This window comes from Balaenoptera borealis (assembly GCF_965194805.1).
Source record: "Balaenoptera borealis genome assembly, chromosome: 12".
NCBI classification, from domain to species: Eukaryota; Metazoa; Chordata; class Mammalia; order Artiodactyla; family Balaenopteridae; genus Balaenoptera; species Balaenoptera borealis.
In genome coordinates, this window is record NC_138869.1 from 34,799,190 (window position 1) to 34,816,701 (window position 17,512).

The following is a 17,512-nucleotide window of genomic DNA, read 5'->3' on the forward strand; positions in this document are numbered from 1 at the left end:
TTACACTGCAAGTATAGAGTTATCACATCTGCAGCGCTCCTCCATTCCAGCACTGACATCCTGCCCGCATAAGGACAGTCTCCCAGGAAAGATGGTGATTCCTGCTTCCTTGCCCTTCTCTGTTGCAGTTTAAGAATTACGGGCCAGGCCAGCAGCTAACATGACGGTGGTTCCCCTTCCCACAGGTGGAGAAGACCTGAGTGTGGAAGAGGACGAGGAAGTGCTGACTCTGCTGTATGACCCATGTCTGAACTGTTACTTTGATCCCCAGACTGGGAAATACTACGAGTTGGTGTAATGCCTCCTTCCAGGGCAAAGAATGGCCACCCCAGGCGGAGCAGGATAGCAGTTCTGACTGGCATCACAATGCATGTGTTGGCCAGGACCATGGAATCAACAGTAACTAAGAGAAGTGAAGTTAGTTTGTACATAGTGTTCAATGTTAAGACTACCTACGTTCTTTTTGTAGATGGGTGTGATTTTTTGGAACTGTGAAGGAATTAATACAGAGATAAGATTTTAGAACTTTGAATTGGTTCTTATTTGTTGGTTCTCATCCTACATATAATTTTGTTTATTTCATATAATTTTATGTAAACGAATTAAGAGTTATTAATGCAAATTTTTTGCAATGTTAATCTGTAAATGATGGCTTGATATACAGAAAAGGTATTCTTGTTTAAAAGATATCTGGGTACCTTTTATTTTATTACCTATTTGTGTTAAAAATAAAGTATGATGGTCAGAAGAATGCCTTTTAAACTGCTTCTTTTTATTTACCCCACTTTCTTTACCAGAATATTCCTAGATGGTATTTACCTTTCCTTAGATTATTAGAAAAAGGATTAACTGTGAAGTAGTCAGACTTTATGACCATATTTTATTGGTACCGACCTCGCTATTTCCATTTCATTATAGTTCATCCAGAGTTTGCCAAAGATCACAACATCGTTAATAACTTAAGCTGCTTAGCTCTGTGCTTTTTTTTTTTTTTTAACCAGTTATCTATGAATTCTAATAATATGATCCAAATCTAGTGCCATGGATCCAAATTTAATAAGAGGTCACCCATTTGAACACCCCACATACCTCACCACTCCTGTGACTTGGACCTGGAGAAATGGAGGAGGCTTCCTTTGGTCTTTAGAATATGTCACTGTAACTCTGCTCGCTGCATCACAAGGAAAAATATCATGTACTTCCTGAATTCGAGTAGACCAGCCTTGAATTGTGTGCCAAGTATATAAATATTGAGCTCAAGGAAGTACTTTTTATGTTAGCTGGCATGTTTTGTTACTTAATAAAGATTTTTTAATGAAGAAGAGTACCATTGGAAATGAAAAATTATTGGTGTACAGTTGGATTTAATGGCAGTACTATAATTTCATTTAATGTTGCTTGATGGAGGAAATAAGAGCTCTTTTTTCAGGAGTAGATTTGGGCTCCTGTTCAAAGGATCATACATTATTTAGAACCGTGCTGGTATTTGATAAGCTTTTAATCCTATTGTTCACAAAGAATACCTTTGTTATGAATATTTCTCCAAGATCTTCATACTTACAAAATGCAGAAAAAACTGCAGCTTCAGAAAGCATGCAGGATGATAAAAAGAGTTGGTTATGACCTTGAAGATTGGAGTAGGACTTGGAAAGCCTTGTTCCTTCTTTAGTGAGTCTCAGGATCATCCACATAAATAGGGGAGTCAACTAAATGTCTATACTAGTTAAGATGTGAAGTTACAAATATCAAAAACATCATGAGCTAAAAGTAATTAAGGATACAAGAGTGCCTCGTGAACCCCCAAACAGAATGCTGCAAGGCCTCTGAGTGGACTCAAGCTAGAACCTAGAAAACTCTGTTGGGATTCTTGAACTGCAAGCAACAGACACCCTTGATCCCAGAATTCAAAGAGTTGTTGAACAATCAGACCCCAGGAGGCACAGGAATCAGGCAGCTCCAGGGATCCTATAGTAGGAACTATCAGTTTCTCTCGACAATGGTCTCCAAAATCACGGTGCCACCTTTTTCTGCCTTGAGTCTCTGCTCAAGGAGCAAGAGGCTGGTAGGCTTGACTTCTCGGTTATCCCCAGGACTACATGGAATGGAAACAAGATAGTTCCTGAAGAAGAGGGTGCTATTAACAAAATGGAGAGGGGCACTAAGCAGGCAAAAATGACAGATGTCTACCCTGGGCATCTAAAAATGTTGTCTCTGAGACTCACCTCTGATCCATTTTGCCCATCTCTTCTCTCTTCTCTCTCCCCAAAATTTTCTCAGCTATTCAGTCCACCCACCGGAACAGTTTGCCAACCACAGCCCATACATCCAACCACACAGAAATATTAACTCTCAATTTCAATTCAAATATCCCAGACTTGGGATTCCAACTGGCCCACTTTGGTCCAATGGCCATCAGAACCCTCTTCTGTGGATGGTGGAGAAAGGCAGTTAAGGAGTTTCTCATGAACCAAGCAGACACTCCAAAAATTATCTACCACAAGGTCATATTTTACACTTTGTTTGTTTAAAAGGAGTAGCTTCAATTTCTGTTGAGATTTCTATAGAAGAATTGAAAAATAGAAATAGATGTGCTTCACACTGCCAATTTTAAACCAAAATGGTACAGCAAGATTACTTGGAAATTCATTGACTGGGCTATATGGCTTCACTTATCAAATTTTGCTGCATATGAGAATCTCCTGGGAAGTTTATAAAAATACTTCTATACCTAGGTTTCACCCCCAGAACGTTTGATTTGATTGGTCTTGGGTGCACCCTGGGCATTAGAAAATTTTAAAACCTCCCCTGGCAATTCGAATGTGTAGTCATGCTTGAGAACCACAGTTATAGATCAGATCCAATGTGATGAGAGGGCACATTTGCCTCATGGCACATGTAGCAGTGAGGAAAAGTTTATATTATTATTAGTTTCCACTTTCAAGACCTGGATTTCTACTATTCTCGTCAAATGTGTACTAAACATTATATCTGAAATTGACTATTGCAAATGGATCCTGAAAAAAATAATTCAATATGGAAGTACATCTTAAGATAATTTGGTATCAGTTTGGGGATTGATTCAGTTTCTTGTCTCATACAATTCAGGATGCAACTTGTAAGTGACATTAAGTCTTCAATCTCTAAATTATTATTTAATTACAGAGCCCAGGAATTATAGAAAAAAAACTGTCAGCTGATTTGTGGCATCAAATCAATAATTTAGCTTCCCTGGCAATTATAATTTCTCTCTCTAATTAATTTAATTTTATTTCCTATTAAAGGAAAAATACTGACAGATGAAAAATACATAGACACTTGCATAATAATTTGCTGTATTGTATTTCTCCATATTTTTAGATTAGCTTCATTTGAATCAGTCATTTCAGCCACATCTTGAATTTTTTTTTTTTGAAGTACAAACTGTTTAATAACCAAGAATATGTAGTCACAGACTGTACAACCTGAAGGACGATTAATTAAAAGAACTAATTTTAAAGTTGCCCTTTGGCTTTATTTAAAGATCTAGCTGCTGAAAGTTTCTGGATTGTTCTTTTTTAAAAACTGTTTAATGACAGCAAGTACAGTACTAAAGCTAGGTTTATTCCAGGTGGCCTCCTGAGACTCTCAATCATCAGTCAAAATGGCCAGAATAATGATTAAGAATCTCCTATCTGCATATGGTTGTACTGTAGGATTTCTATTTCATACATGATTCATTTTGCATTCCAGAAAAGTTAATCATAAAGAGGATTCTTCTCAAGCAAATCCTATTTTCTCTTTTTCTTCCATAATAATGGTTGTGATAGAATCATCTAATTGGGCCTAGGAAGTACAATCAAGATCATTTCTTTAAACTCTGATTTTATAATTGAGAAAAGTGAGATTCAGATTGGGAAGTTAATTATCCAAAGGCAATTTGCAGAAGGGAGAATGGAATCCATGACTCCTCACTTCCAACCCAGCTCTTTTCCCACCCTGAGGGAATTAAGATGAGGATTCAAGTGACAGAGTTAGGTGGACATCACAGTCACTGTACAGTGGCCGCTAGAGGACACTAGAGCCTGCCGGGAGTTTGGGTTCTCTGTTTTCATTTAGTGTTTTCTTCTCTTTTGTTTGTGTAGATCCTTCCTTCCATATTAGGCCTTTTTATACTTCAAGGATCAGCATTTCCCAAAGTGTTTCAAGAAGCAAATTCCACTCGATGTTAATAAATTTAATGGGAGTGGGGAAGAAGCCCATGATCAATGTTGGAAAATACTGGAGAAGCAGAAATGGTCACTTGTCTTTACTGGAGAAATTCTCAATGGCTTTAGTAGCCTAGTAGGCATAGGGAATGTCCAAGGAAGAGTGGAATATGCTCAAATTTCTCTGTTCTCAGAACCCTTGTTCAGTAGAGCATCTCATGGGGCTGATCCCCCCACAGAACCTCCTTTGAGAAATGCTGCAGTAGATCACTTCTCCAGTGCCGACGAGCCCTGACTCCACCAGAGCTCCCAGAAATGTGTCTCCCTGGGTTGGTTGGCTGGTTGTGTGGGAGTGTGTGTGTGTGTGTGTGTGTGTGTGTGTGAGATTTGGCAGTGAGGGTGGGGCTTTTGCTTTTTGTTTTGCTTTTGCCCAGATATTTCACAGACCCCTGACCATACTGTAAGATCACTCTTCAGACTCACTTTTCATCTAAAACAAGGTATGCTGAAGCCTGAACTTTCCTTCAGTCAGAGACTTTGGTAACCTAAGATGAAGAAATTTTCTTTCTCCACTCCCATTTACCATTGCAACAAAAAGAATAAAATACCTAGGAATAAACCTACCTAGGGAAACAAAAGACCTGTATGCAGAAAACTATAAGACACTGATGAAAGAAATTAAAGATGATAACAACAGATGGAGAGATATACCATGTTCTTGGATTGGAAGAATCAATATTGTGAACATGACTATACTACCCAAAGCAATCTACAGATTCAATGCAATCCCTATCAAATTACCAATGGCATTTTTTATGGAACTAGAACAAATCATCTTAAAATTTGTATGGAGACACAAAAGACCCTGAATAGCCAAAGCAGTCTTGAGGGAAAAAAGCAGAGCGGGAGGAATCAGACTCCCTGACTTCAGACTATACTACAAAGCTACAGTAATCAAGGCAATATGGTACTGGCACAAAAGCAGAAACTTAGATCAATGGAACAAGAGAGAAAGCCCAGAGATAAACCCACGCACCTATGGTCAACTAATCTATGACAAAGGAGGAAAAGATATACAATGGATTAAAGACAGTCTCTTCAATAAGTGGTGCCGGGAAAACTGGACAGCTCCATGTAAAAGAATGAAATTAGAACACTCCCTAACACCATGCACAAAAATAAACTCAAAATGGATTAGAGACCTAAATGTAAGACCAGACGCTATCAAACTCTTAGAGGAAAACATAGGAAGAACACTCTTTGACATAAATCACAGCAAAATGTTTTTTGATCCACCTCCTAGAGTAATGGAAATAAAAACAAAAATAAACAAATGGGACCTAATGAAACTTCAAAGCTTTTGCACAGCAAAGGAAACCATAAACAAGACGAAAAGACAGCCCTCAGAATGGGAGAAAATATTCGCAAACGAATCAATGGACAAAGGATTAATCTCCAAAATATATAAACAGCTCATGCAGCTCAATATTAAAGAAACAAACAACCCAATCCAAAAATGGGCAGAAGACCTAAATAGACATTTCTCCAAAGAAGACATACAGATGGCCAAGAAGCACATGAAAAACTGCTCAACATCACTAATTATTAGAGAAATGCAAATCAAAACTACAATGAGGTATCACCTCACACCAGTTAGAATGGGCATCATTAGAAAATCTACAAACAACAAATGCTGCAGAGGGTGTGGAGAAAAGGGAACCCTCTTGCACTGTTGGTGGGAATGTAAATTGATACAGCCACTATGGAGAACAGTATGGAGGTTCCTTAAAAAACTAAAAATAGAATTACCATATGATCCAGCAATCCCACTACTGGGCATATACCCAGAGAAAACCATAATTCAAAAAGAGACATGCACCCCAGTGTTCATTGCAGCACTATTTACAATGGCCAGGTCACGGAAGCAACCTAAATGCCCATTGACAGACGAATGGATAAAGAAGATGTGGTACATATATACAATGGGATATTACTCAGCCATAAAAAGGAATGAAAATGAGTCATTTATTGAGACGTGGATGGATCTAGAGACTGTCATACAGAGTGAAGTAAGTCAGAAAGAGAAAAACAAATATCGTATATTAACACATGTATGTGGAACCTAGAAAAATGGTACAGATGAACCGGTTTGCAGGGCAGAAGTTGAGACACAGATGTAGAGAACAAACGTATGGACACCAAGGGGGGAAAACCGCGGTGGGGTGGGGATGGTGGTGTGCTGAATTGGGCGATTGGGATTGACATGTATACACTGATGTGTATAAAATTGATGACTAATAAGAACCTGCAATATAAAAACAAACAAACAACAACAAAAAAAGCAACTAATACTAAACTTTCTTTGGGTTATTTGTATGGAAATATGTTAATATAAATGTTTCAGACATTACATGAAAAAAAAAATTTTTCTTTCTCATATTTCAAATTATTCAAATTTATAACTATAGGTAATACAGTTAACTTACAACAAAGGATAAATCTAAGTTAAAGTTCATCATGAATATTGGAGCTTTACATCTTAATGAATATCTTGGTTCTGGTTTGGGTGGTTTTAATATAATTTAGAATCACATTAAGTCAAAATAATTTGACTTATAAGAATTAAATAACCAATAAACATGGGCCACAGATAACACTAATTTTTACTGCTGACATATTCTCCTGTAGTTAATCACCTGTAATCCTGTGAAGCACTACAGAAGTGAAGTGTGAGAAATGGTATCGATTGGTTTTCATCAGCCTAACTTATCATTGTCAATGTTTATGCTGAACCTGGCAAGATTCAAGCATATAAACTTGCTCCTAATAGTAATAAGTATTGCCGATATTTTAACCTGTGGATCAGGGGAAATTATCTCTAATTTGTTGTAAAGAATACTTCCAGAGGCATTGGGCAGGGTTGGGGGAGGACCCTTGGGACCTTAATAATTGAGATAAGCACAATAAGGAATATTTTACTTAAGAATTCCAGGAGAGGAAATTACTGTTTATTTATTTTTGATAATATATCACTCTGAAATATAATTTCTGTTAGTAATGGAGATTCAATAATCTATAAATAAATCATGAGATGGGATTAAAACCATACCCAGTTTTGCTTTACAGCTTCCTAAACTCAAGATTATCTTAATTAAAGAAAATCAATCAAAATTTCACCCTTTGTTTTTCCAGCTGCATGCAAAAGTGATTCAGACATTTCAAACCCTGAAGACATAGAAATCTTTTAGCCAACTCAATCGAAGAGAGCTTTCCTTTTTCTTTAAAACCTTTAGCTGGTCAAAGAAATTGATAGTGTCCTATTATGGGCTAATTCTAGTAAGCAGAATATGTTTTTACCCCTAATTCTTGTCTTTGAATTTTGATATCTAAATATTTCTAAAATTCATCTAGTTATCTAGATCTGCACAACATTCTTATAATACCTTTCAATTCACTTATTTCAAAAGGTTTTAATCCTTTTAGGTCAGGTACTTCTCAAGAACATCTGCCATTATCAAAAGAAATTTGACAAGAAAAAAATGGTGGCATTATTTGTTAGCTAAACATAAGAATCTATGGTTGTTTCAAAGTCCAGATAAACAGAAAAATAATTCCAGAGATTCCTGTTATAATTTGCTCTGATTAGCAAATACATTTCCCTGGCAATGTCTGTAGCCTTAATTTAAAAGGGATATCACTGTTTTCATTTCTCCTATAATTTTTGAGTTCTCTTTCCACGTTTTGCCAGTTGCTGCTTTCAGTCTAATCTGAAAACTCAGCCCTGCCTGCACATTGCATTATCTGGAGACTCTAAAAAATGCTGCTGCCTGAGTCCCACCCCAGGCGATTCCTACCTCCTCTAACCTGGGCTGTGACCGGTTTAAAAGCAGCCAAGACTGAGACCTAACCAATTCTCATTTCTCCTTTTTACCTCTCCTCTTTACTTCTGGTGCTGCCAGAATGAGCAGTGTAAAGATTCCCAAGGGCATATGGTGTCAATGGCTTTCCACAGTTTCAATCAACAAACTAACCATCACTTGATGGAGTTCATCTGTGGGCTATTCAGTAATGTTCTAAAAACTTGCTTTAGCCCATGTGGTTGATGACCACTAGAATGGAAGATAAGACTTTTCTGTTTTGCTTTCTTCACTCTGCCTTGTATACATTTCAAGCTAAACTACTCATTCTGCTTCCTGGGTGTCAGATTATATTTTATGTTAATGACCATATCTAGGTTCCAGCTTCCAAATCAACAAAGGGCGGAAGGCTTATCGAGTGACTGTGGGAAAGTGATTGGAGCCTATGTCTAAAGACCTTGAAATTAGTACATGTACACATGTCTGAATGTATATTTCATAACTAGAGTCCATCAGTGCACAAAACCATTCATGACTTGGTATCATAAGTTAAATACTGTTAAGAAGTCTTGGAGTCTTCCTATTTATAGTAGCTTTTAGTGAGTCGGATGTATTTTTCTTCCACATAAAAATACCATTTTTTTCCAACCTGAGCAAAGGTGTAGAGCAGTAGCTTTCAATGTTCCTGTATGTATGGCATATTTCTCAATATGAGACTACAGAAGAGGCACTAGAAATTAAAAACCTTGCTTAAATCACTCCCTTAAGAGACATAAACCTTTTGTAAAGTCTGTTTTCTATACAGCTTTGAATGCGAGGTGCTTTGGGCTGTGAAGAAATTAAGATAGTTGCTGTACAGTGAGGTGACACGGTGCAGAAAAGAAATCGAAAGGCTGGGAAGGGAAAGTAAGAATGGAGGTTAAGAAACCAGTAAGCCTTCTTACGAAGTCAACGGGGACTTGGAGGACCATAGGTCCTGGCCCAAGAATCTTTGCAGAGCAAAAGTGGGGTGACACCCATTTGTGGGGTAAGACTGTAGGTTGGTTTTTTCTAAAATTTTAAAGCACAATTTTACCCCAGCAATCTGGAGAATTTGGAGACATCCAAGATGCATATAAATAAACTACCTACTTAGCACATAATCAGCACTTAGTGTATGTTCACTTGTGGTTATTATTTATGTCTGAGCCTAGTGGGCCAAGGGCTTTCAGATTTGGACATCTGGCAATATACAATGGCTATGGCATTATTCCTAGAAGTATGAGGGGTACATATATGTAAGTATGTAAGTTAGAATTTCATATTTTGCTATAAGACTCAGCTTTTAAAAGTGTTTTGTCAGTACTCTGAAAGAATAGAAACATCAGCTTCTTGCAATAGGCCACTTAAAAAAAAAAAAACTAACAGTTTTCTGAGAATTGAGAAAAATAAAGCCAATGCTGATTACAGATTCAACACCCGGGGCCATGTAGTTGGAAAATGGAAGCTCCAGAAATTCTTCAAAGCTGTATTTATTTAATATTTGTAACAATTCGGGTCTGATCCAAATAATTGGATGTATGTTAAAGGTTTTTACTTTTATTCTTCATGGTGTGGTGTAGGATTATTCAAAGCAGTCTTTCTAGCTCAACTCATTTTATCTGTTAATATACATTTTATCTGAGGACATATGAAGAGTATTGAAATAATTAAACTGTATTTGTTTAAACAGAGTCTGGAATCCAGATTTTGTATAATTTCAGGCTGGCTTTCTTCCCCGTAGGCTGCATTAATAAGGTTTTCTAATAATTGGATAAGGTAACGTGAAGAAGTTATAGAAATAACCATTTTCAGCTTTGCCTTTATTTGCTCTTTGGAAGGTCAGCCATCCTCTACAAATGTTTCTCCCCAAATTTCTAAGTAGAACTTCATCAGAAGTTATAGATACTACAGAACAGTTCGCCAAAGAAATACCAGTGTCTTCAAAACCCATGCTTTTCCACCCCTTTTGGTGGCGTTTGGGGCCTTTGACAACTGAGAAAAGGAGGGAAATTCACAATCCCCTCAGTAGCTGTTTTCACTACGGCTTTCATGCCACGTTGGGTGTTATAAACCCGTAAGGGTGAGAAGCGGTTTTCCTCCTGACTCTCTTTACTCTCCAACTAATTCCAGCACCATCAGGTTTTATTTCCATTTCCAATACCAAGCTGTAAAAAAAAATTGTGCACGTCAGCCTCTAAAACTATGTGCAATAAACTTCTCGTAATGCTTTCTGACATTATAATTTCATCCACCTGAAGTGATAAAGGGCATTTAAAGCATCTGTTGATTACTCCTAGATCACCCGAGGTTCTTGTGTTGCTCTGCCACATGTTCACATCCCATCTACAGCCTTATCATTAACAGTTACTGTTTCAGGTTTATATGCAAAACTCAGTGGTTTTTTTAAATGCATTCTTGCCATTTCTACTGATCTGAATTTGACAAATACCATCAGATTATACATCGAAGCTAAAACTGTCTCTTTTTTTTTTCATTTAACCTAATGATTCATTGGGGGCAGACTTCGGACTCTGACTGCTCAGTAGTTTATTCTGCCCCAGGAGTTCTATTCTACCATTACCCTGGATGAAAATGACTGTCTTGGCAATTGTCCTCATCGTCTTTATTGTCATCACTACAACCATTTATTGAGCTCTCACTGTGTTCCCAAACATCACAGTGAACTGCATGTATACATTTTCTCTTTTAACCCTGATAACAACTCTTTGAAATAGGCATTAGCCCACTTAATAAATTAGGAAACCGAGGCACTGAGGCACAGACAGGTTCAAGAACTCTCCTGAGTGATAATGCAGGGACCTATCGGACTGGCTGACATCAATCTCATGCCTTACCTGTGAGCAGCACCGCTGACCAGCAATGCTTCTTGTGCTGGCCAGAATCCATATTGCTTATTAATGGAGGAAAGTGTTCGTCATGACACCTTGCTTCCTGCTTAGATGTTATCCATGGTTGCAGCTTGAAAAATATTTTTTTCTGTTCATCTGTTGCACTTTATACTTTGAAAAAAAAAAGAGTCTAATTAAAAAAAAATTTTTAAGTTCATGAGAAATTTACTACATATTTCTAAATACATTTTAAGGTTATTGATATTTTTCGTATTAGGAGCATTCCTTCCTATTATCTACATACTTTATAAAGGGGAAACGTTAGACATGGGGTGCAGGTATCATTTCAAAAATCTATTTCTTCTCCACAAGGCATCCTTCTTACTCTTCCCTTTCCCCTGGTGTTTCTATAGTAACCTGGCATCCCTCAGCTACCACCTTTTTGTTGGCAGTAAAAGATGACTTATAATCAGTCCTACACTTGTTCTGAAATGCGCCTTTCGATTCGTAACACAACAGATAGTGTGTAAGTTTATCTTGAGTTAGACTCACATGTTCAGAGGAGTGAAAATATCAAGAAATGAGGTGCTGTAGGATTTAGCTTTCAGTTTCATAGCTAATATAAAAGAACCAAGCTGGTTTCTGGGGTCTTGGGAGTCAACCCCGGCCCTTCACACGCATTACCTTCTCCTCCTGCTTTCACCATGAAGATTATAACTGACCAGGGATATAGTCACATCCAAGAAAGGAAAGTTTCAGAAACTTATCTTTTCTAAAGTCAGTGTTTGGGGGTTTTTTCCTCCTAAAAAGCCTCTAGCTCTCCCATCTGCAGAACAGGATATGACAAAGCTTTTTTGACACATCAGTAATCAAATAAATTCTATACTCAGAGCCTGTCATGGAAGAAGCAGAAGAGCCATTCGAGCTGAGCCTCATGATCACAAAGTCATTCACATTATCTCCAAGTAGGATCAGACACACCCTCTTGGGGACACTCCACAGCCTCCAGCAGAGAAAATGGTCCTCCTTCATCTTCAAAATGAACTCCTGGGGCTTCCCTGGTGGCGCAGTGGTTGAGAATCCGCCTGCCAATGCAGGGGACACGGGTTCGAGCCCTGGTCTGGGAAGATCCCACATGCCGCGGAGCAACTGGGCCCGTGAGCCACAACTACTGAGCCTGCGCGTCTGGAGCCTGTGCTCTGCAACAAGAGAGGCCGCGATAGTGAGAGGCCCGCGCACCGCGATGAAGAGTGGCCCCCGCTTGCCGCAACTGGAGAAAGCCCTAGCACAGAAACGAAGACCCAACATAGCAATCAATCAATCAATCAATCAATCTTTAAAAAAAAAAAAAAAAAAAAAATGAACTCCTGGGCTTCCCTGGTGGCACAGTGGTTACGAATCTGCCTGCCAATGCAGGGGACACAGGTTCGAGCCCTGGTCCGGGAAGATCCCACATGTCATGGAGCAACTAAGCCCGTGCGCCACAACTACTGAGCCCACGTGCCACAACTACTGAGCCCACGTGCCACAACTACTGAGCCCGCACGCCTAGAGCCCATGCTCCGCAACAAGAGAAGCCACTGCAGTGAGAAGCCCGTGCACCGCCACGAAGAGTAGCCCCCGCTCGCTGCAACTAGAGAAAGCCCGTGCGCAGCAGCAAAGACCCAACGCAGCCAGAAATAAATAAATTTAAATAAATAAATTTTTTAAAAAAATGAACTCGCATTACTGAGCCACCTCACTTGCGGTGTATGATGAATTACTTTTTAAAAAATAAACTATTTTATGAATACCTCAATTACATTGCATTTGTCATTTGGGAAGTTTAAAAGAGTTGATTGTTCAAATGTAAACATTCAAATTCACCAGACCAGCTCCATTCATAATTTTTCTCCAGCCATAGCCTCCCCTCTCTCAAGCGATGGCAAATCCGTCCTTCTGGTTACTGAGACCAGAAAACTTGGAAGGAACCTTGATTCTTCCCCTTTCTCTCACACTCCACTTTGAGACTGTCAGGAAATCCTACAGACTTTACCGTCAATATATTCAGAATCTGACTGCTTCTCACCACGCTCACCATTGTCACCCTGGACCAGTACCACTGTCCTGTCTCATGGTCTCATTGCAGTAGCCTACTCACTACTCTGCCCGCTTCCCACATCGCCCCGGCAACCACCACCAATCTATTTCCAACACGGCAGCCAGAGTGAGCCCTTAAAAACATAACATATCAGGTCACTCATCTGCTCAAAACCTTTTAACAAATTTCAACTTCTAATAATAGTTGGAACTAATTTGTTATAGACCAAGACTCTCACTGGGAACAACTGAAAAGCCCCCAGAAAAAAGAAAAAAAAAATTAGTCAATTTGGACTGCTATAGCTGAATACCATAGACTGGGTGGCTTAAACAAACATTTATTTCTCACAGTCTAGAAGCTGGAATTCCAAGATCAAGATATTGGTAGATTCAGTGTCTGGTGAGGGCCCTCTTCCAAGCCCATTTGGCTTCACTGGTGACTTCTTCCAAATATTTAAAAGGAAGAAAGAATATTAATCTTGTATATACTCTTCCAAGAAATAAAAAGGAACAGTTTCTGACTTTATTATGAGGGCAGCATAACCTTGACCTAACCTTGACCTAACCCATGCAAAACCTTCAAGACAGATACCTGATATTCTTTATATGTTTCATAAACATGCTACTTTGAACTTAGCCTACTTACCAGAATAATCAGTGGCTTTTACCATTTAATCTCACTTCTTACGTTCTGATTATGCAGCTACATGCTCATCAAGTTGCAATAACTTGATGTGGTCACTAGTGCTATTCACAAATATTCCAGCTCTCTCTGTACGCTGCATTCTGCTGCCTGCCCTCTGCTGCCCACTGGAAGTGAAGTATGGCTGCAAGATTTGCTTTAGCCAATAAAATGTGAGCAGAAGTGATGTGTGTCACTTCTAGGTGCGAGATTAGAGCTGGCATACTTTGCCACTTGCTTCTTCCCTCTTTCTGGCAACTGCAACATTCAAGGTGCTGGTTTCTCCATCAGCTTGGCTCCTGAAATGAGGAGAATAAAATGGCCGTGGGAAACACAAGCCCAGTAGGTTCCAGTCAAGAGCAGCATGTCTTCAAAAGAACTGTGAATGTACCTATGGGCACATGAAGCTGATCAGAATCAAATAGGTAAGAAGCCAATTAAGTTTTTAAGAGGGTTGTATAGCCAGAGAAAGCACGAGTGTGGAATAAAAACGTTTATGACTGTTGAAGATTTAACACCACTCTCTGACCTCCAATCTTCCTCAGGCAGGAAGCAGGCTGAGAAAGCTGTTTGGCCCCCAAGGAGACATGTCCTCCAATGCTTACTTCAGAGGTGGCCAAGGAAATTAAAGGTAAAGGAAAACCTCCCAGAGGAGGGAGCCAAATGGACTGGGGAGCAGCAGAATCCAGACCTAGTCAAGGAATACCGCCCACTCCCAGGACAGGGGCCGGCCCTCTACCGTCTGCCAGCAACATTCAGAATTGCCACAGGCTAGCAGCTGCTCCACCATCGTTGCAGCTACTCTGTCCCTCTTCCACCACTGTATTCTGGGTGTTGTATCAAACTTTTAAATTCATAGATCTCTAGATTAACAGAAGCCAATTCAGGCTTGAGGTAGAGACCATGCCCGTTATCCCAGGATCCTGCTGTTTAAGCTGGACACCGTGATAGGATGAGACTTGGGGAGTGTCTTCCGTCGGGAGAGGGTGAGTGTATTTTGCCTGCAGGTTGGAGTATGGACCAAACATTTGTTGAGCGGAAGGGTGGACTGTGTTTGTCACTAATGCAGCTCACCAGTATTTCCAGCTCTTTGCCGCCCAGAATGGAAGGGCTGCACTTCCCGTCCCCCTGGGGTTAGGGGGCACCAAATCATCTCTTCTGATTGATGAGTTGCGAGTGGAAGTGATGGGTCACTTTCCCACTAGGCATTTTTCTTGCTTTCCTAGCATGGAGATCTGCATCGTTCTGTCAGCCTGGGTCCTTGAGAGACTATGAACATGAAGTGAGGGCAAGAAATAAGCCTTCATTGTTTTGAGCTTAGAGTTGAGGGTTGTTTCTGCAGCATATCATAACCTGGTTCTCACTGAGACACTGTTGGAACCAAGAATCTCATCTCTGGAGAAATTCCAGTTATTTACCTTATACAGTTATTCTTCTGAAGATGTCATGTGCCTTCCTCAGTGAATCCTGAGGCTAAAATGGTATTGAAATCCTCAGATCCCAACCCAAACCCCTAATCAGTGACTCCCTCCCTAACTCTCAAAATCAGCTAAGGAACTTTCATTGATCTGCCCTCCTGATGAATAAAAGAAGTTGAGGACATTGCAGAAAGAAAAGTCTCTCTTTGTGTCTATGATAAAAATATAGATAACTATGTTTTAGTCTGAAAGTGGTGACTTTAAAGCAATTATTTGGACTTCTAAGAGTGCTAGAACCTTCCAAACTACAACTGGCATAATTGTCATTGATAATAAGATAATGTAGATGTTTAATAGTTCTGTAGTCCCCTCCAGGATAACAATAGCAGAACCTCTGGTCCTCTCACCCCATCAAAATGTGGCCTAGCTCTTCCTGGGACTCCCTGAACACAGCTTGCAGGCTCCACAAACCAGCTCAGTTGGCTGCTTGCTGGGGTTGATCTCCAGATCCCATCCATTGCTGCTCCCAGGCTTTTAGTTACTATTCTCACCACCTGCAGGCCAACAAATGAGGTTTAGGGGAGCTCCCAGACCTGAGCAGACCCCCTTGGGGAAGAGGAAGAGCTTCCTGACCCCCACAGACCACCCTGACAACCCCCCAGTCCTCTCCACATCAGGGAGCACCTCCTCTCAAAGGGATTAAACCACAGCCTCCTGCACCAAAGAGTTTGTAGCTGTGCTACTTCCCCAAGCCCGGTGAGTGACTGTCTGCCCTCTATCCACATTAGCTACCCCAGAACAACAACAAAAATGGTGCTTCGGAGCCTGTCTCTCCCGTTAGATGTCACCAGCATTTCTTTTGGCTGTAGCCGTCCCTTCTCATAAAAAGGGATTCTCATTAAAGTCTACCCCACTCCGCCACCTTAACCATAATGAAAACGAACAGTCATTGAGAATACCACAGACCAGGCATTACTTGCATTATTTAACCCTCATGCTAACCCTAAGGGGAAAATACCGCTTACACCCCGCTTGGCAAATGCAAAAACTGAGGACCAGAGACAGAATGGGATCTGCCCAAGGTCACCCAGCTAATGGGGGGCAGAGACCTGCCTGTCACCACAGTCCAATCCTTACCATGGCTCACATCCTATCAAGCAAACAGGACCATAGAATAAATTGCTACTTATCAATACCTGCTTTAATCACCAATTTAGGTGCAAGAATGCTCCCCCAATTCAAAGTCAGAACAGTTTCCAAAAAAGAAGGAAAAGGTTCTTGTGAAGAGAGAACCTGCGTACCAGCTTATGTGTTCTTTCACATGATAACTGTTGCTAAACTAGTAAAACTGTTGAAAGCAGAAAGCTATTTCCATTCCATGAGTTAAGTTTTTCCATTAAAAAGTATAATATTGGATGATTGTGCATTTTGTATGTGTGAAAGAGAGGGGGAAAGCCTTTACCTCTCTAAAATTGCAAATGTAGGTACAAAGTGTTGCATATTTATTAACCCATCTGCCACTACAGCATTAAATGGAGAGAAATCTTACTATAAGCAATTTCTTCACAGTTACAGCTTTACCACCGGATGTGCAAAATAACAACACTCAGTAAACATTTATTATTGTGCTAAGTAATTTCGATTTTCAATTTAATTCATAACATTTTTAAAGACCACAAAAGCGAACATTGGCTTAGCATTGGGTTTTGTTTCCATATTTCAGTTGAAAAGAACAATCACTAGTGTTTTAGGTGATCAAGAAGAGTCTCTCACCAGCATGTGTTTTAGGGAGCGCAACGGTTTGAGGGTTTAGACACCTGATTACATAGTGACGAACGTGACAACAAACATGGCAGCTGCACCTCACCAAACTTGACCCAGTAGAGATTCGAAAGGTGAGTTGAAATCAGACCACCCCGGTATTTCCAGGGCCCTCCTGGGAGGCAGCTGCCGTATTTTGCTAACACTGAATCCAACGGCAGTACCAACTGAGACTGTTATCTCTCTTGGCAAAATACCAGCAGTGTGCATCAGCTGGAGGATCTTTCAAAAACAACTGATCCCAAACAAACAATTAAATCAGGACTCAGGCAGACAGTCACAGCCAGTGTGTGACTTTCACACCTGGAGAAAGGTAGGAAAGAGCTCTGAGAGAGTGGCCTGTTTACTCAATGTCCCCTGCTGCCTTGGCCCTGCCCGAAATGGGAGGGGTGGGCTTTTGAGTTGGAGATGATATCTCTCAGGTCGTCTGCCCCATCACAAAGCAGAATTAGAGTCCTCTGAGCAGAACCTCTGAGTTCCAGTCTGACCTTAGGTGTCCAGGGAGCTGTAGCTGCCACCCCACTGCCCTTGGCAAAATTGCCTATCATGTCTCCCTGGACATGTGTTCTGTTTCCCTACTGCTGCATACCAAGCTACCCCA

General features: G+C 40.1%; 1 protein-coding gene across 18 annotated transcripts in view; it reads left to right on the forward strand.

The window, feature by feature from the left end:
- The window catches only part of CFAP20DC (CFAP20 domain containing), a 290,901-nt gene that overhangs the window by 265,159 nt on the left and 8,230 nt on the right, over positions 1-17,512 (forward strand). For 11 of the 18 annotated variants that reach the window (XM_082344680.1, XM_082344683.1, XM_082344695.1 and 8 more), the window contains one exon: positions 11,802-17,460. The exons of 1 other annotated variant lie outside the window; for it this stretch is intronic. In XM_082344680.1, the coding sequence (XP_082200806.1) occupies positions 11,802-12,274 (473 nt within the window). In that variant the 3' untranslated portion in view covers positions 12,275-17,460. Of the gene's footprint in view, positions 1-128; positions 6,480-11,801; positions 17,461-17,512 lie in introns of those variants that run through there. 6 more of the 18 variants (XM_082344682.1, XM_082344691.1, XR_014232112.1 and 3 more) reach the window with 5 other exon arrangements.